Raw genomic sequence first — 20,643 nt, 5'->3', positions numbered from 1 at the left:
TAAGAGTTCCTCAAGTCTTTTGTTCCGCCGATTGATTATTATTGTAAAAAAATATTATATTATGTATTTATGCATTATTATAAAAAACAAAACAGTCGCGCTATTCAAAAATTTAAGTTTGAATATACACAGTGGACTGTTATTCATCGGGAGAGGGGTAAAGTAATAGAGCATCTTTTAGAAATGATTTAAGTAAGCGTTTATGATTGTTTTGAGGTAGTTTTTGGAATTCCTCGGAACCATTTTCTAATAGTGTCCATTTAAGGGCTCAAAATAAAGTATGCAAAAGAAGTGATTAGTATTTTTGAAAGAGCATAAAAAGACGCACCAAGAATAAAATTTTTTACCGAATTCAGCAATTTTACCCTTCTAAACTAGCAACAATAACAACACAATTCTTAGTTTCTTCTCATCAGAGAAACTCTGTTTAATAGATTGTTATACATGTTTTCAGTTCAGATGCATCCTAGCCCCCCATCCTCCTAATGTCTGGATATAACCCTAGGCTAAAACTTAAGTTTGTTGATTTTGTTAGATTCTTTTTTCAAATTGGCATAATGAACCAACAGTTGATGAGAAATAAGCACAAAAATTATTCAAACCAACCTAACCAACCTAACTCACGACGGATATGCATCAATGGTAAGGCTCTACTGCTTTTCAAATTGTAAAGAAGAAGAACAAGACTGAAAATCGGCTTTTGATTTCCGTTAACTTTTGATTTCCGTTAAAATGAGCCCTTTCGCGACATTCTAGGATCACTCAGTTGATACGATCACCCCTGCGAAAAAAAACAAACAAACAAATTAACAAGCATCCGTGATTTGTCTTATGACAAAAAATACGAAATTCCACATGGCTTCTTGAAATTCTGACTTTATTATAGTTTTCGGACTCTTTCTTGAAATACGAAATAAACTATTTATTTATACAGAAATCATAAAATGGCAGATAAGGATAAAGAGGGAAAAACAAATAGCAAATGAACTTAACACGCAACGCCAAATGTTTACTTTAAAAACACTAAAACAAGAAAAAAATTAAATCGCAATAAACACAAGGAATTAAGGGACCAAGAAAACGAAAAAATAGGACACAAGTTCATCAGTTCTGAGATGCTTTATGCATCATCTTCTCCAGGTTGTTAAGCAAAGCTGATGGGGCGCCGATATTACAATAGATGCTAATGAGGTATCGATTCCGAAAACGTCTTTGTTGTAAGAGTTGCATAAGAGACTTTGCGTATTTCAAGTAACTAAACTAAGAAAATCCACACATAGGAGCACAAAAGAAGTACGAAAGCGCCCTGTGTGCAGGTGCGGATCATTGTGATCATTGTGCAGGTGCGGATATACTTGCATTAAGGCAAGTATATCCCCAGAATATCGAAAATTGCATTAATTACAGGATCAGAAGGGCAAAAATACCGATACGAGAGCCAAATTTTGTCATTGCTCTCACAAACATTAATTCTGTATCCGCCCCTGCCTGTATATATAACATAAGAAGAAAAAATTAGTTTGCACTGAGGCAGACAACTGCTCAAGGAGGCTATGACGATCGAAGTCTTGTAATTTTTTTTTTACTCTAGCTTATCAAATAAATTATCTCTTCTTTTTATTCGAGGATTTTGCAACCCAACCTCCAAGGAATTAAGTTAAGTTTATTCGTTATGAAACACACATAAAATAATGCACTATAATACCCCCCCCCCCGAAAAAAGGCTCCTTGGCCTAATAAAAGAAGAGGAAAGAAATGTGAACCATTTACTCAAAGAAAAAATCACTTATAGAGGAACAAAATATAGAATACAAGCATTCAAATTAAGTTGGATTGGATAACTACAATGAGTCCAGCGCAGAAAGGAGAATAAAAAAATAACTTTTAAGAAACCAAACATTTTTTTTAGCAATTTTTTTTGACAGACTAAAAGAATGGCACATTCAAGCTTAGAGTCTGACCTTATAGAGCAGGTAAAGTGAATTTAAAGATTATTTTTTTGGTATTACAAAGATGATAATTATTTTGATAAAAGGTAAAAGACGGTGGAGCACTTAGTGACTGGGGGAGGCCACCAACCTGAGAAAAAGTAAAAGATACAAACAAAATAATATATAATTTATATGTATCTAGCTAGCAACGAAAACAGATTAATGAATACAGCCCTAAGTTTCAAAATTCACACTAAGTATGCACAAATGTCAAAAATCTGGGGAGAGAGACCAAGACGGAATCCTCAAACTTTCTTACATGCCCGAGTGTCGGTATTTTCTTGAGATTTAATTGTATCCCTCGTGCATTAAAACTCACCTGATAAATTAGAAATGTTTTTCCAAGACTTTTTTGGTGGGCGAACTGTGAACACAATTCCTTCTGTAAAGGGATCGAGGCTGTCAACCAGCTCTAACTCAGCATCTCCCCCAAGAGTGATCATCTGGTACATCTCTTTTAGCTTCCGTGTTATTATCCCAAAACCATCCATAAATTCGTCTAATCGCGCTTTCTTTAAATCATCTAAAATAAAATTTGTCAATTATCTTAATGAGCTGCTTAAATACCCGATTTATTCATCCAATTGGGCCAAGAGTGGAGAAAATTGATAGGGAGCGTAACAAGGTCCCGTAGACCAGGATTGCGGCCCGGTATACAAAAACACTAGATTCTTGAAAAAATCACTAAATCAGCACATAAATCGCTAGATTATTGACTATAAATCACTAGAATTATAATAATTGTAATAATAATTGTCTTTTTTTTACCATGTTCTATACAGGCACACCTACAGGAAGGGATAAACTTACCCCCCTAGATGTGAAAAAATACCTATAGATTGATGTTTTTTTTTTCTGAAGCGAAAATTACCCTTGAGATTTTGAAAAATGCCTTTTTGCACCTTTATGCATAGAATCGAACAAAATCCTTGCTCCCTCCCTGTATTTTCCCGAATTGCTAGCCTTAGCTTTTACCCCGATCACAGAAAATTGGTTATTGGTGATCTAATCAAAATATGCTTTTTCTTGTTAATTTTTCTTCTTGTCGATCGACAACTCCAGTTTTTTCCCCCAAAAATATGGAGACTATTTTCTTTTTACTCTGGTTGAGCTAGTAGGCTACAATTACTGGTACCAGCGACAATTTTGAAAATGACCTTTTTATATCTTCATGGAAAAAAGGTGCCACACCCTACACAAATTTCGTTGAGCATCAGTCTTATTGCTCCTTTCAAACAGTTCGTGGTAACGAACTGTAGTAAGGAGCGATCCGGCTCAATAGTAAACGAAACTCTAAAAAACGGAATTTTGATACTAAAAGATACATCAAAAGAATCGAATTTTCATGCTGATTTTAAATATGTAAGTTTCATCAACCTTAGTCTTTGTCATCAAAAGTTACGAGCCTGAGAAAATTTGCCTTATTTTGGAAAATTGGGGAAACACCCCCTAAAAGTCATAGAATGTTAACGAAGATCACAACATCGCATTCAGCGTATCAGAGAACCCTATAGTAAAAATTTCAAGCTCCTATCTACAAAAATGTGATCGTATTTTTTGCCAGAAGAAAGATCACGGGTGCGTGTTTATTTGTTTGTTTGTTTTTTTCCCATGGGTCATCGTATCGACCAAGTGGTCCTAGAATGTCGTAAGAGGGCTCATTCTAACGGAAATGAAAAGTTCTAGTGCCCTTTTTAAGTGACCAAAAAATTGGAGGGCACCTAGGCCCCCTCCCACGCTCATTTTTACCCAAAGTCAACGGATCAAAATTTTGGGACAGCCATTTTGTTCAGCATAGTCAAAAACCATAATAACTATGTCTTTGGGGATGACTTACTTCCCCAGAGTCCCCGGGGGAGGGGTGCGAGTTACAAACATTGACCATTGTTTAAATACACTAATGGTTATTGGGAGGTGTACAGACGTTTTCAGGGGGATTTTTTTGGTTTGGGGAGGGGAATATGTGGGAGGATCTTTCCTTGGAGGAATAGGTCATGGGGGAAGAGAAATTCAATATGGGGGGTTCTTCTCCTCCTAAATACCTCGCTCTTTATGCTAAAGTATCTTTAGTAATTTCAACTATTTATTCTACGGCCTTTCTGATTCAGGGGTCATTCTTAAAGAATTGGGACAAAACTTAAGCTTTAGTGTAAAGAGCGAGGTATTAACGAGGGGACAAACCCCCTCATATACATAATAAAAATATAAGAATATGGAAGTTTGTTACCTAAGGTTAATTCTTAAGTTACGTATATTTTTTACTAATAAAATGTTCGTTAAAAATTAAAAGTTCTAGTTGCCTTTTTAAGTAACCGAAAAATTGGAGGGCAACTAGGCCTCCTTCCCCACCCCTTATTTCTCAAAATCGTCTGATCAAAACTAAGAGAAAGCCATTTAGCCAAAAAAAGAATTAATATGCAAATTTCATTTTAATAATTTATGTGCGGAGAGCCAAAATCAAACATGCATTAATTCAAAAACGTTCAGAAATTAAATTAAAGAAAACTAGTTTTTTTAACTGAAAGTAAGGAGCGACATTAAAACTTAAAACGAACAGAAATTACTCCGTGTATGGAATGGACTGTTCCCTTCTCAACGCCCTGCTCTTTACGCTAAAGTTTTTTACTGTTTAATAAAGTAGAATTGAGAGAAAGAGTCAAACTTTAGCGTATAGAGCAGGGCGTTGAGAAGGGAACAGTCCATTTCATACAAGAAGTAATTTCTGTTCGTTTTAAGTTTTAATGTCGCTCCTTACTTTCAGTTAAAAAAATAGTTTTTTTATTTAATAATAAAAAGAAAAGAGGTTCTTGTTAATTATACGGAACACGCCCAAGAAGTAAAGTTATGTTAACCCTAATGAAAAATGCGGAACTATAATGAAAATATAATACTTTAGTTTATATAATAATATAATTTGAAGAAACATTAAGCAAAGAGAAAACGTTTTTTTTTGACAAAACAGTGAACAGAAAATAAAATATAAAAACAAAACTATACCTTTAACTAAAAAATAAAAATAATCCGAATAATTCATCCGGGAGCCTTTCTCAACGGGGAAAAAAATTACAAACGACAAAAAAGAAGAAAAAAATGTTTTTTTTTTTAAAAACATACCACAAAAAAATTACGACAACTAAACACACACAAAAAAAACAAAAAAAAACCAAAACAAAACAATAAATAAATAAGAACAACTGACATGATAAACAAAACTTCCAGCACCGATGGTAATAATTTAAGACAATACCAAAGCAAATGTTTATAATGAAACCATGGGTTCCTTTCCTCTGCAACAATCGGTGTATAAATGGGAATCCATTAAAAGTGAAAATTATATTTACTAAATATAATTTTCACTTTTAATAGATTAATAGATTTTCACTTTGGAGCTTGTAATTGGAGCCAGAAAAGCCCTTAACGAGGTATAATTTAGGTTTTGAGTTTATTCCCGAAAGTTTCATCTTCCTAATGCAGCTATATTCCAAGATAGTGAGAAGCTCCTCATCAAGAAAAGCTCCTAATGCACGAGGAAGCAGAGCCAAATGTAAGATATTTACACATGTCTCCACATACACAAGGAGAAAAGGGTGAGTAAAGGGTAGAATTCTCGTAGGGGAGGGGTTAACTGTTCCTGAAGATGAACCGTGTCTCCACCTGTCTTCTATTCAGTTTTCTAAGCCATAGAAATATGAGAGGAGTTAAAATTGGAGCTAGAAAACCCCTTCCTGGCGCATTATTTAGGTTTTGAGTTTATTCCTGAAAGTTTCATTTCCCTAATGCAACCATTTTCCAAGATAGTGAAAAGCTCCTCAGCAAGAAAAGCTTCTAATGCACATGAAAGCAGTCAGAAATAAGACATTTACACATGTCTCCAAATACACAAGGAGAAAAGGGTGAATACAGGGTAAAATTCTAGAGTGGAGGATTTTTTACTATTTTGGACGGTAGATACGTTATGTGAAAAAACTTTCAGGAATATTTTCAGAGCCTAAGCATACACTGTGAGGATCCTTTGAAGCATATACCTCCCCTCTTCACCCTCCAAGTGGCACTGGCAGTTGATGAACTTGCACAAACTTTGTTATATAACAGTGAAACTTTCAGAAATATATCTGCAATATACATAAGGCCTAATGAAGGTGTTCTGAGCCTTGTAACTTTGCTAAATTTTGCTTCATAAGGTTTTAAAGAGTTTGGAAAAATGCATATTAAGTTTGAAAATAAAACCCAAAAATCCAACTGTCATTAGTATTGTGCTTTAGAAACCTGGGGTTAAAAGAAAGCAGACTCCAACCGAAATTACAGAAAAATATCATTTTTCCCAAGTTAGGACAGGTTAACTTAATTAAAAGAAAACTTAATATATAAGATACTAAATATGTTTTCTCTCTGAAAATAGTTTCCTTCACGAGATATTAGAGACTTGTTTAAAAAGTATTGGAAACTAGATAATCAATTATTCTACCTGCTGACACGTGAATCCTGTTAATGCATGCAATCTGACTGGTGTTAGTGTCAGAATAATTTAGGAAAAAGAACCTTGACCGATGGTTGAACATCTAAAATCTACGAATGCAAAGTTCGTAGACCCATAGACGCACGGGCTCATGTAGACACATGAACACCTCAAAAATGGGCCAGGAGCTTTTTTTGAATTATCTCAAAACTTGTGTCATTATTTTTAGGCTAAGGGGATCCCAGTGGAGGGGAAAAATAGAAGAAATATTTCTTTCACTAGAAATGGGACCTGATAAAAGGGTCACAAAATCCCCTGATCTCCTTGAAACTGGAAAACGTAAGGTCTTGGGCCAAGAAGACCTTGATCTTTAGAAAAATTTTAGTTTAGAAGCATAGATCAGCCAAAATGGAGCTCCAAAAGAGGCCAACATTTCTTATGACTGGTTTGAAACTTGTACCCTGAAATCCATGCCCATTAAAAGTACAATACACAAGAAAAACCGAAAAAAAAGATATTGGTTCCTTCGAAAAAGAATAAGGGCAATAGTTTTTTCTTTTCTGATTGGCTCAAGACTTGCACCTGTAAGTTCCTGGGCCAAGAAAACCCTCATGCACAAAAAGACAATTTGTAGAAAGGGCACCCAAATTGTTTTAACTAACCTGAAACTTAAATCTTCCTTGTGCCAGGAGATCCTAATTTCCCTTTCCTCCCCCCCAAAAAGGAAAGAGACAAAAAATTTCTTTGATTAATGGTCTGAGTAAGTCTCTGGATAAAAGGGGACAAAATAATTTTAGTTCAAAGTATCCCCTCCCACCCCCCAAAAACCTGGGGCTCCAGAAAGGGTGAATTTTTATGATCGGCTCGGAATCTATACCCGTAAGTCCTTAGATCATGAGGACTCCAATGAGCAGAGTTTAGTCGATCATTTCCACTAATAAAATCAATTCCAATCGAAAAGTAAAATCAACATGTTTCTTATGTAATCCGTTGATCACAAGAATAGCCTGTTAACTGATTGAGCACTCTAATAGCATTGTTCTTACTAAATATAGGGTGGATGATTAGGGCAATTATTAACCATACAAATCAAGAGCAGGAGCGTAGTTCCAGCATTTTTATAGGGGAGAGGGAGCAAGAGCGGTCTCCATTCGGGGAGTCAAGATGCATGGGCAATATGATACTTTTCTCCAAATTATTGGGAGGGGGCAGCTGCCCCCAAAACGCCCTCCCCCTCGAAACAACATCCCTTATCAATAGTCTGCATGCTATTTAGTTTGAAGGCATCCTGTGACAGTTTGAATATAGAAGTGTCTTATTAAACCGGCGTTTTATTTCTTTTAATGTTCTACTTTTGTGGAACTGTTGGCATGTTTCAATAAACAAAATTTGTGTATTTATTAAGCCCATATTTGGGGGGCCGGTGTCACCAAACTAACTTTTTATTATTTCAGGCTCTTTCTGGGGTTGTTAAGTCTCAGAGGAACTGGTCAAAGAAAACAAATTTTGTAGGCCTATTTCCGGGCAATCCAATGTCAATACAATTGTCAAGTGAGTTTTGGGTTTGGCTGGTATTTAGCTACAACTATTTTGGATTATGTATTGAATTGGTTTCATGGTGACATTGGTTAATTTAGTATACTAATATAAATGTATCTCAGACAAAGGATAATACAATCTAGGTAAGGATTGAATGGGAAACTTTAAGTATGCAAAAATAAGTTCTTGCGGCTCTTACATTTAAGCAGAACTGTCTCATTGGACTGTTTTTATTGTTGGTTGTCAATTGGTATTTTTACGGGTTTAAGGAGTTGCAAACAAAAATCTTTGGTCGTGTTGGCCTTGGCAACAATCCTTGAGATTTTCAGGCCACTCAGAACAAAACTATATGACCGAAACTAAAAACTAAATATGACCTAAATATGACCGAAAAATGACCTAAATATGACCGAAAAACTAAATATGACCGAACTGTTTTGGACAGGGAGAGTGCGTCCTCGAAAAAATTGTATTTACATTAGAGTTCACTGGCCTCAGATTTACGGTTTTAAGATTCAAATAGTCAAAAAAAAAAGAATACCCATTTTAATTTGACTCAACTAGTTAACTCATTTTGTTTATGCAAATTAGGCCCCCCTTGACCCACGGGCTTTCAGGAATAAGTTTTAAATCTTATCAAAAAAAAAAAATAATATCACCTGAGTTTTGGGGGAATAAGCCCCCAAACTAGATATCTTTTGTGAGTGAAAATTCTTTTGGCCCAAGATCTTAGGCATTTAAGTTTAAAGCCGTTCAGAGAAAAAGTTTATATGACAAGCTAAAGAGGGCATGAGAGGGGCTGCTTCCTCTCCAATCTCTTTGATCCTTTAAAAGGGCAGTAGAACTATCGCTTCAATCGAATCAACCGTTTTGTAAGTTTCTAAGACCACATCTTCCATGCAGTACTCGTAAAAACTGCAAAATAATAAGAACATGGCTCTTTACTGAGCCAACGTCATTGCGCTGCCTTTGACTTTGATGTTAGTTCGCCAATTACTATTATGACACACGACAATATAATAAATTTTTTCCTTTCTGTAACATTTGCGATACAAATTTATCAATGAGTGCAATAATAGCCTACATGGATAATTTGTTCTGATAGCTAAATGCACCTTTTTTGCACCACGCTTGACACGCTTGCGCCATGCCGCACCTTTTTCTGAAATAAGGGCACACTTCCACTAGTCTACCGCTTTTCATACCATATTTAGTACACTTGTGCCACATGTGTCAAAGCTCCACGACACATCGAAAACTTGAGCAACGTCCCGCCTCTTTGCCCAACACGTTCACTACTCATTCACACTTTACTGACTCATGACAAATTTCCTCCACACGCGAGACACTTATCCCCCACATGGCACATCTCCACTACTCGTGGTATGTACTGCGTCATGTGCATCTTGGTGCACCATCCATGCCGCCACGTGTGGCACACTTCCGCAATATATAAAACAGCTCCGCCTTGTATGACACACTTTCACCTCGCTCGGCACACACTTTTTTGGGTTTTGTTGTTCATTTTTGATTAACACATGTTTTGTCAGGTCGTAGTCTTGACAAGCATTTCTTGTTTAGATCTGGGAATAACAATAATTGACAAATTTATGGAATATATTTTCTGATTCAGATATGTTTTTCATCTAAGAGCATATTGATGACAAATTATTACATCACTATATTTCTGGTTTAGAAATTGTCTTATTTAACATATTCCATATTCCCGCTGTTTTTTACAGCCATCTGAATTCACTGTAAACTTACAAAACCTGTTTGTTTACAAGCAATGGCATACGCAGCATGCCAAAATGTTGAGAGTTGATTTGGTCTTCTACTAACTTACACGTCTGACTGCATTTGATTGGAAGCCAACAATTGGTCTTCAGGCATTTCGTAATAGCAAATTTCCGAAGACATCTCATGTTTTTTTTTTCAAGAAACAAAACTTAGCAACAACAGTCGATCCATTGAGGTGAAATATTTTCGTTTTTTAACAAGCCATTTTTTTCTTTTGCAAATACCACTGACAAAACTTTGGTTAGACTTTGGTACCTGTTAATTATACGGAACACGAGCGGAGGGGGATATTTCTAAAGGGAGGGGGTCCAAATCCAGTAGCGTCCCTCAGGACACGGCCATGATGTCTCGCATTTTCCCATCAAAACAGACGTGTCCTACATCCACTTTCCTATACTTCAACGGAAAAAGCCTTATCTACGAAACCACAGCCTGTCGGAATACACCCACGTTATTTCAGCTCTCATATTCATACTAAACAGGAATATTAAATTACACAAGAAAAATAGGTCTTGCCATTTCGTCAAGTTTAACGTTCAGCACGTTTAAAGTAACATTGCTAGGCAAGATTAGTACATTTCCCAGATGGAAGGTATACAGTTTTCTATTGGCAAAATAAAAGTACTACGATCTCAGAGATTCACAAATATATATATATATATATATATATATATATATATATATATATATATATATATATATATATATATATATATATATATATATATATATATATATATATATATATGCAACTAATGAGCAAAACAAGGTTTCCAAGTACATGGGTCGAGTTTTTTGGCCGAAAAAGTGTCATTTAGCACCATTTAGAAACTGATAGTGTTATCTTTAAGATGCTTTTAACATTGAAAATACACAGGGGTACTGTAACGGCGTACGCAGCATATCAAAATTTTGAGATTTGATTTAGTCTTACAAACTATCTGAACATTTTTTTTTAACAGCAAAATATTATTGATGCTACGGTTATGAATACACCTCTTAAGCTGCTGATAAATCTAAATAACAAAGCTATAAAGGTTTTAGACGAACACTTTTTTTCCTTAGGCAGAATCATTTTATAAATGACAACATTCATCGATATAACAGGATAAGATACAAATCTGTTAAACAGCACATCCTCAAGAATTACGTTGTTTAAGATTTCATAAAAACTGGTTTGAATCGGTTATGATTTGCTTATTTTGAGTGACGAAGTAGGTATATTCTAATTAAATATATAATACTTAGAGGTAGTTAGGGGTTAGGTATTTATTATAATGTGTTCTGCGCACCCAGCTCTAATTCTTCGTCATAGTTTACATAATCTTGTTTCTAAAATATTATATTATGATCATGTTTTGGTATATTTCATTAAGATTAAACTAACTTCGCTTCTTGAGGATGTTCTGTTTAACAGATAAGTACCTAGGTTAATATTAAAGCAGCAAAATGTTCATGATTTCTACCTACAAACAATTTGAGGTTAAATAATATACCGATAAAAAAAACTGTACTTGTCGGTTATATAGTAGACACTCGAGAAGTGAAGTTTGGTTAAAGCTAATGAAATAAAACCAAATATGATGAAAATATAATAGTTTAGACACAACTTGGGGCTATATATTTACATATTAGGGGGGAGGGTAAAGCATAGGATATATTAAATACGTAACCTAACCTAGCCACAATACCAACTATATACTTCCATAAAATATAGCTAAAATTTATTTTCCAACCAAATAAAAGCTAATTGTCTGGTATAAAGAATGTGCTTGGCCAGTTTCTTGTCTCGTGTTCGCACCATTCACGATCGAAATTCTCGAGTGTATATTAAATAACCGACAATTAACAAATAAACAAACTTCAATAATAACTATGAATTCTGAATATGATTATCCAAACAATTCCCTGGATACTCATGCATACATCCAGTAGGTAATAATCGGTCCAAACTAATACCACACTAAAATTCCTTTCTGTATATTAATACCAATTAAATAGTTACAGTTTTTAATAGTGATTAGAATCATTAGGAATCAATCCACGATAATCACTACATGGACTACAACTAACCATGCAACATTGGAATTATTGGCCAGTGAAGTCGGCTTAAGTTTCCATCCAATATTCGTAATTAGTTGAAAGCAGTCAGATCAGTGGTATCAGTTCATGAGAAGCTAGAGGGAATTTTTTTTCAATTTTACTATTAAAGTTATGAGAAAAGGTATTTTTACAAATCTAGTGGGGCAAACACCCCTCCTTTAATTGAACCCACTCAGTCAGATCGTTAATTGAGAAGAGACGCGATTTGGTCAAACTTAAAAAGCGAATTTGGTCAAAAAAACACCTAATGGAATACCGGTCTTTTATTAATTTCGCTAGACACCTTCAGCTGGGGTAAATGAATCAAACAGTTCTAGAGAACGAACTGTAGTGAGAAACTGAATTTATTTTGTTGATCTAACCTTGAACAATTTTCAACTATGTTATGATAATATAAGACTATGCATAGGAAATTCAAGAACAGAAAGTTAAACTGCATATTCAAGATTTTGACAAATAATTTTATGTATTTACCACATGACCTTCAACAAGAGCTAAGAGCTCATATGGCACTTGTGACGAGGCAAGAAGAGCTAAGAGCCAAGAGTTCATATGGTATGAACACTAACACAATTCTAAGAATCAATAGATTGATTTAAAAGGAAAATCAGGGGCTTAATGCCGGTCAGGATTTAAAATAGGAGCTCTGAGTCACGATGCCCTTCTAAATATCAAAATTCATTCACATCCGATCACCCACTCGTAAATTATAAATACCTCATTTTTTCTAATTTTTCCTCTCCCTTTAGCCCCCCAGATGGTCAAATCTGGGAAAACGACTTTATCAAGTCAATTTGTGCAGCTCCCTGACACGCCTACCAATTTTCATCGTCCTAGCACGTCCAGAAGCACCAAATCACTGAACCCCTCCCCCCCAAATCCCCCAAAGAGGACGAATCCAGTACGGTTACGTCAATCACGTATCAAGGACATTTGCTTATTCTCTCCACCAAGCTTCATCCCGATTCCTCTACTCCAAGTGTATTCCAAGATTTCCCCCTCCAACTCCCCCTAATGTCAAAAGATCTGGTCGGGATTTAAAATAAAAGCTTTCAGACATAAATTCTTTCTCAATATCAAATTTCATTAAAATCCGATCACCTATTCGTAAGATAAAAGTACCCCAATTTTCACGTTTTCCAAGAATTCCGGTTTTCCACTCCAACTCCCCTCAATGTCACAGGATCTGGTCGGAATTTAAAATTAGAGCTTTAAAGCACAAGATCCTTCTAAATATCAAATTTCATTAAGATCTGGTCACCCTTTCGTAAGTTACTGGTTAATCGTAAGTTAATCTGGTCCGGTCCTTGATACGCCCGCCAAATTTCATCGTCCTAGCTTACCTAGAAGTGCCTAAAGTAGCAAAACCGGGACAGACCGACAGAATTTGCGATCGCTATATGTCACTTGGTTAATACCAAGTGCTATAAAAATCGTGTGCACCATTTTATATTTCACGGATTTCCCGGTAGGCCTATCAAACAGTTCGTGGTAACGAACTGTAGTAAGGAGCGACACGGCTCAATAGTAAACGAAACTCTAAAAAACGGAATTTTGATGCTAAAATATACATAAAAAGAATCAGATTTTCATGCTGATTTTAAATATATAAGTTTCATCAAATTTGGTCTTTGTAATCAAAAGTTACGAGCCTGAGAAAATTTGTCTTATTTTAGAAAATAGGGGAAAACAACCCCTAAAAGTCACAGAATCTTAACGAAAATCACACCATCGCATTCAGTGTATCAGAGAACCCTATAGCAAAATTTTCAAGCTCCTATCTACAAAAATGTGGAATTTCGTATTTTTTGCCAGAAGACAAATCACGGGTGCGTGTTTATTTTTTTTTTTCCCAGGGGTCATCGCATCGACCAAGTGGTCCTAGAATGTCGCAAGAGGGCTCATTCTAACGGAAATGAAAAGTTCTAGTGCCCTTTTCAAGTGACCAAAAAAATTGGAGGGCACCAAGGCCCCCTCCCACGCTAATTTTTCTCCAAAGTCAACAGATCAAAATTTTGAGATAGCCATTTTGTTCCGCATAGTCAAAAATCATAATAACTATGTCTTTGGGAATGACTTACTCTCCCACAGTTCCTAGGGGAGGGGCTGCAAGTTACAAACTTCGACCAGTGTTTACATATAATAATGGTTATTGGGAAGTGTACAGTCGTTTTCAGGGGATTTTTTTTGGTTTTGGGGGTGGAGTTGAGGGGAGGGAGCTATGTGGGAGGATCTTTCCTTAGAGAAATATGTCATGGGGAAACAGAAATTCAATGAAAAGGTCGGAGGATTTTCTAAAATTACTATAAAAAAAAAATGAAAAAAAACATGGAAAAGTTTTTTCAATTGAAAGAAAAGAGTTTTCAATCTGTTCAATTGAACAGAAATTACTCCGTATATGAAATGGGTTGTCCCCTCCGCAATCCCTCGCTCTTTACGCGAAAGTTTGACTCTTTGCCACACTTCTGCTTTTAAAACAATTAAAGGCTTTAGCGTAAAGAGCGAGGGATTGCGGAGGGGACAACCCATTTCATAGACGGAATAATTTCTGTTCGTTTTAAGTTTTAATGTCGCTCCTTACTTTCAGTTAAAAAAAACTAGTTTTTTTTTATGTAATCATATGAAAAACGATCAGAAACTCAATAAAACCGCATTTTCTCAACTCAAGGTAGAGTGACGTTCAAACTTAAAATAAGCAGAATTTATTCCGAATCTGAAAGGGACTGCCCTCTTCTCAACAATGTGCTCTTTACGCTCAATATATTATTACTTTCTAAAGTGGGAAATGTAAAGTAGACTAAACATACATTTCCAATCTTCATCTTGGTTTGTGAAAGCGCCGGTTTTTCCTGTTTAGAGATATTCTATGATTTATAAACTGAAGGTTAAAAAACAATTGAGCATATGCTTAAGTATTCAATGACTACACTACTTTAACAATCTTACCCACATTTTGTAATGTACCATGCATCTTCGAATGCATTTCATATATATCGCCAGGCTACAACCACTCGGATTACATCTACCTCATCCCAGCCGTTAATAAAGACAGCCAGAAACGATCATCATTGACCAAGGTCTGACATAAGCCAGTCCCGGTCCATTTCCCGCTAAAAGGTAGACGTTTCCACTCATCATCGTGGTTAGTGGAAGCGTCGGTTTCCCAGCGAAACCTAACCAATCTTATTACAGAAATGATCCTTTGAAGCAGTGTTGCGATATTGATTTTTTGAATTGTACTAGACATAGGTCTAAAAATGTACTTCCCGGGAAAAAATGTACCAGACGCAAAAAATTTTTTTTCGCGTGTTGCGCTTCGCACAACACGCGGTCTTCTTTCGCGCTACTGTACGAATCTATACAATATCGTTCTTTTCGCTTATTTTTCTCTCTCTTCCCGATGGCTCCCATTTTCTTTTCTAACCTTATTTTTCCGCACCTTCGTGTTTTCTGGAATAGAGCTTGGCTCTAGAGCGTGCTCAGTAGCCAAAGAGCCAAAATGTGCCTATTGAGGTAAATTAGTTCTGCCAAATGAAGGTAACTCAGAGCTGGAAAGTCACGCAAAATCTGCCACAAAGGAAAAGCGGTTGAGTCGCGAAGAAATTCCACTGGATCCACGAACCACGGACCCAGAGATGTCTCTTCCGAAAATCCCTTATTCATCTTATTTAACCAATTTGAACAACGCTTACGGAAAGCGGCAGTAGCCTAACCTAAGTGATAACCAAAAGGATAGCAATTTTAAGCAGAGTGAAGCGGAAGAAACCGCAGATAACCAAAACAAAAACTCCAAATATGCTTTGTCCATGGAGGACATATGTTATGTCTATGGGCCTGGCTCTAATCGAGAAAGGGGTTGTTGAGTTGTGGAGCTCGGAATGAGCTCAAATTAAAATTACGGCCCATTTTACGGCGTTATTTATCTTTCTTTATGTTAGATCATCGGATACAAAAGTAGGAATGAACAGAAAAACAAGATATTCACTTCTTTTAAAAACTAAAACTTCTTAGGAATTATCACGAGATCATCACGTCTTCAATATCTCTTAGCAGAGACTCAATTTCCTCCTGTTGATCATCTTCTACTTCAACAATTGCCTGTTCTTCAGACCCTTTCTTTTTTTCCTGAGGGTTCCAGGAGACACAAGTACAATGGTCGCGAATATGCTCCCTTGTCCGAATCAAGGAGTAAATGGTGTCAACTGCAAGGCGGTTTCGAGACTTCGTTTTAACCACCGACACTGCACTGAAAATACGTTCGACACAGGCCGATGAGTGTGGAAGGGACATGATAGAAAACATGAATGTACAAAGCTCTGCATACTTTGAAGAGCCAAGACCATTTTTAAGCTCGTTCAGTTTCCCCCAGAATACCTCTGGACTTTTCAAGTATTGGGATGGCAAATGCTTTGATTCAGCAGGGATTGATCGCCACTGAGAGCTCAATTCTTCTAGAGATTGTCGGTTGACTAAGTTAGGAAACATGACTAGTACTGGTACTAAATCCTCTCGGCCAGAGGCAGCCACAACCGGGTCGATCACTTTCATTTTCTGCAGAACCTTAAAGGTTGAGTTGCAGTAAAAGCGGACATAAAACTCCTTTGCCAACTTCACATAAAACTTCAGACACACTAGTTTGAACGCATGCACTGTTGGGGCAGGAATATTTTTCTCGATAACCTCAGCTTCCACGTTTGCTCCCACATAGATTCGTTCGAGAGGCAAAAAATACTCTCGGTTGGACGGATCATAGGTCCCTAACGGCTTGTTTTCAACTACTTCCGGACGTAGGAAGTTCCTTAGGATAGTCCCAAATACCGTAGAGACCTCGTTGCAAAGGCAGTGCAGCCTAACCCCCTCAGCTTGAAACAATATGTTCAGCTTGTTGACTTGCGGCAAAATGAAGCCCAGGAACTGCAAGTACAGTTTCGTGTACACATTTTCCATCATTTTCAGGACCTTTTCAGCAGAGGCCGACTTGATGGCCATGAATTCCTCGTAAAAGTACACTTTCAGAGCTCTCCACTGTTCTAAAATTCGCATAACCACGGACTCGAGAGACAGCCAACGGACGTCACAGACTTTCAGCAGTCTATGGTTTTTCGTATCTGTTATCCCCTGAAACTCTGCATATGCTGCAATACGCTTTGGTGAATGCTGTATATAGTTATATACATCACGGACAAACTCATCAAATTCTAGTGGGATCTCTTTGGAGGCGTTAGACGCGCATAGTGCAAGGCTATGGCACACACAGCCTACAACAATAACATACGGATTGTCAATTTTCACAAGAGCCTTCAGCCCCGTTACCTCCCCCATGTTCACAGAGGCATTATCCCATCCGAAACCTATGCAGTTCTCTTTTGGGATATTTCTGACGCTGAGTAGCTTATCTACTTCTCCCTTCATTATCTGAGCTGTTGCTGATGGCACCTCGACAAGTCCTAATAAGCGATCGCAAACACGTTTTAACTGAGGACACCAGAAGCGAGCAACAACAGCCATAGATTTAACAACAGATTTGTCTGTCGATTCATCCAGCAAGATTGAAAACTTGCATTTCTGCAATTTCTCTGAGAGAGCCTGGTCTGCATCAGGTGCCAACTTTTTTACAATGATATTTCGTGTTTTGTCACGGCCGCACGTAATCTTACCTGCGATCACGGAATCAGGGAACACATTTTTTAGGAGCCCTGGCAGATGTTCCATAACCCTAAATGGCAGGTTGTGTTCAGCAATAAAGCCGCTGAGCTTCAGCTCTGCATTCTCAATACTCTTCTGCAACATCACACTTTTCTTAAATTCAACGTTACTGGAGCACAAGTTTGCTAGATCAGTTGTATGCTGCTTTGCCTCAAAGTTCTTTACATGGAATTTATTTTTGGAATGTCGAAGAGCATGGGTTTTTCCTCCAATGTAACTTTTGTTGCAAACCAGGCACATAAATCTCGTACTGTCCTTCTCATCCTTCCGAATCCATTTCTGCAGGTCTTTGTCAGAAAGCCAGTCACTGTTAAATTTGTGCTTGTAATGTGTCTTTTTCTTTTTTGGCTTTGCCTTGACATTCATTCTCTCATCAATACATTCGTCATCAGAGTCAGACTCTTCAGATTCACTAGATTCAGTACTGCTGCCGCTTTCTTCACCTAGTGATATCATATCCTGGTCACAGTTTTTGCTGTTCTTATCACTGCCCAAGTTTGCTCGGCTATCAGGGTTTATTCCAGTCTGTACTTCTGTCACCTCGTGCAATTCTTCAGTGGGTTCGTTCGGATTCTCTTGTCTCTTATCTATCTCATCTGGAGGTCCTGGCTTTTTGAAAAACTGTTGAAGTTTTGATTGCTTCATTTTGTCCTTAAAAACGATATATAGCATATAATTCCATGTATCTACTAGCTATTCTCTACTACGTATGGTAAATCAAAAAAGAGGATTAAACTAGCTTTTTTCACGGTAAGAATGACAAGCATACTAGGCTAGATAGTAATTTTATTTTGGGATTTTTTTGTTAGCTTTACCCTTGATCAGGTAAACAGATGCTGACAAAAAACCAGAGATTCCCTTCTACAGTCACACAACACGGAAGTACGGATTTCCTAAAGAGATTTCCCTGAAAAACTGTGTTATGTGATAGCAGTAAATAATGCACGTGTGATCGAAATATGTACTGATATTCCAATAAACACGGTGACAAAGACAGTGAAAACTCTGATCACAAAGATGTGTGCGCCTGTCATCTCTTTAAGAAGAGTAACCATCTGGTAAGCTACTACAAAATTACCCATGGCCATGATAGATATAAAGGAACGCTTATCCTCCACAGAATTTCAGGCTGTGGGATACTTGTCACTGACTTTGTCAGGTACTACCCATGTCAGTAATTATCCTGATTTTGGTAGAGTAGCCTACAGGTTAAAAAAAAAATACAATAAAGGTTCCTGCTTTTTTTATTCCAAAACTAGTAATGGTACAGTAGAGGTATGCTTATTTAAACAGTTACCATACTTAAATATAAACAGTGCAGTTTTGGGCTAAATGGTAGAATGAAGATCCAAAATACCTATTCAGGTAGACTATTTTCAGAGGCCCCTAATTGCCTACTTTGGCTAATTGATAGTTAACTTTAGTCACAGCAAGTGCATGAAAATGGCAAAGTTCAAAGTCAACAAACATTCAAATAAGTATACCTCTACCCAAGTATGCTGCACATGAAAGGTTCATGAAGGTAGATTTCACCATGGCATATGTCTAGCCGATATGCTCTCCACTACACTCCTAGTCACTCCTACTCTAAGCCTCTTCTATCTGCTTTTCCACAAGTGATCAGCTTAAGAAACATGGGGGCTAATCGCATACAGGTATGGCTCACATAAAACCTATTGTCATTCATACTATAACTGATAGATATTTTGAACAGTCTGAACTTGTAGGTTTGAATGTGCATTTTGTTAGATCACTAAGTTAGTGATCGAGCCTGTAGCAATGTGGGTTGCAAGAAGGACTTGTTGCACAAATACCGTACATAACAATCATCTGAATAAGCCACTACACTACATACTTAGCGTTGCTGACATGGCAAATCTGAAGAAGACTTCAGCAGGCTTACCTCACAACTGGAGTTAAGATGATAGCATTTTTAGTTTTTGAAAATCCGCGGCAACTTTCCGTTTTCCGTAACGACTCCAAATTTACCATAGAGTTAACCTCTAAATAAAAGCAGACAGACAAGTCGCGAGAGTATTTGCCATAGCAATGAATGGTAAAGGTTCCGTTTACAGGTAAAAATCGTTCTTTTTTTAGTTTTGGAGAAAATGTACTGAATTTGTACCAGTTCGACGTAAATGTACTGATTTTCTGACTTTAAAAAAAAGTTGTACAGATGTACAGGTCAGAGAAAAAAGTACTGAATCTGGTACAATTGTACCACCCATCGCAACACTGCTTTGAAGTATGATCTTAATTAAATAATGTTCCAGACCTAAATTTATACTGTTTATGTTAAAATCCATTGTTATTATTTATCTATGTGCAACAAGCTGCTGCATTGGCTACAAGGACTACAAAAATCCCTGCAATAATCTTTCATTATTCTAAAATATTAATTACAAGTTAAAAATAGGTTTCTTCCTAAAGCTTAGTAGAAAAAATATAAAACATGATTTTTGATAGAAAATTGATTCCTTTGCGAGGGACTAGAGACTTTACAGAATAGAATGAGAACTAGATGATCAATTTATTCTGCTTCTGACATGTAAATCTCGTTAATGAAGGCAATCTGACATGTAATTAAATAAAAAAAAACTATTTTTTTTAGCTGAAAGTAAGGAGCGACATTAAAACTTAAAACGAATAGAAATTACTCCGTATATGAAATGGGTTGTCCCCTCTGCAATCCCTCGCTCTTTACGCTAAAGCTTTTAATTGTTTTAAAAAGTAGAATTGTGGCAAAGAGTCAAACTTTAGCGTAAAGAGCGAGGGATTGCGGAGGGGACAACCCATTTCATATACGGAGTAATTTCTGTTCGTTTTAAGTTTTAATGTCGCTCCTTACTTTCAGCTAAAAAAATTAGTTTTTTTTTAAATTTAATTTCTGAACGTTTTGAATTAATGCATGTTTGGTCTTGGCTCTCCGCACATAAATTATTAAAATGAAATTTGTATATTAATTCTTTTTTTGGCTAAATGGCTTTCTCTTAGTTTTGATCAGACGATTTTGAGAAATAAGGGGTGGAGAAGGAGGCCTAGTTGCCC

The 20,643-nt window shown here is 36.6% G+C and overlaps 1 protein-coding gene and 1 non-coding gene across 2 annotated transcripts in view; both read right to left on the bottom strand.

The window, feature by feature from the left end:
- Positions 1-20,643, bottom strand: part of LOC136024774 (structural maintenance of chromosomes protein 4-like) — a 70,240-nt gene that overhangs the window by 1,945 nt on the left and 47,652 nt on the right. Inside the window, exon 8 of the mRNA XM_065700228.1 lies at positions 2,311-2,514. Coding sequence (XP_065556300.1) covers positions 2,311-2,514 — 204 coding nt within the window. The remainder of the gene's footprint in view (positions 1-2,310; positions 2,515-20,643) is intronic.
- Positions 14,896-15,106, bottom strand: LOC136025575 (small nucleolar RNA U3). Its single transcript, XR_010617116.1, has one exon. It is a non-coding gene; the product is annotated as a small nucleolar RNA U3 (small nucleolar RNA).

The sequence above is a fragment of the Artemia franciscana genome, chromosome 3 (genome assembly GCF_032884065.1).
Source record: "Artemia franciscana chromosome 3, ASM3288406v1, whole genome shotgun sequence".
Lineage (NCBI taxonomy): Eukaryota > Metazoa > Arthropoda > Branchiopoda > Anostraca > Artemiidae > Artemia > Artemia franciscana.
Note: the sequence above shows the minus strand (reverse complement) of the source record. Positions and strands in the feature narration are given on the sequence as shown.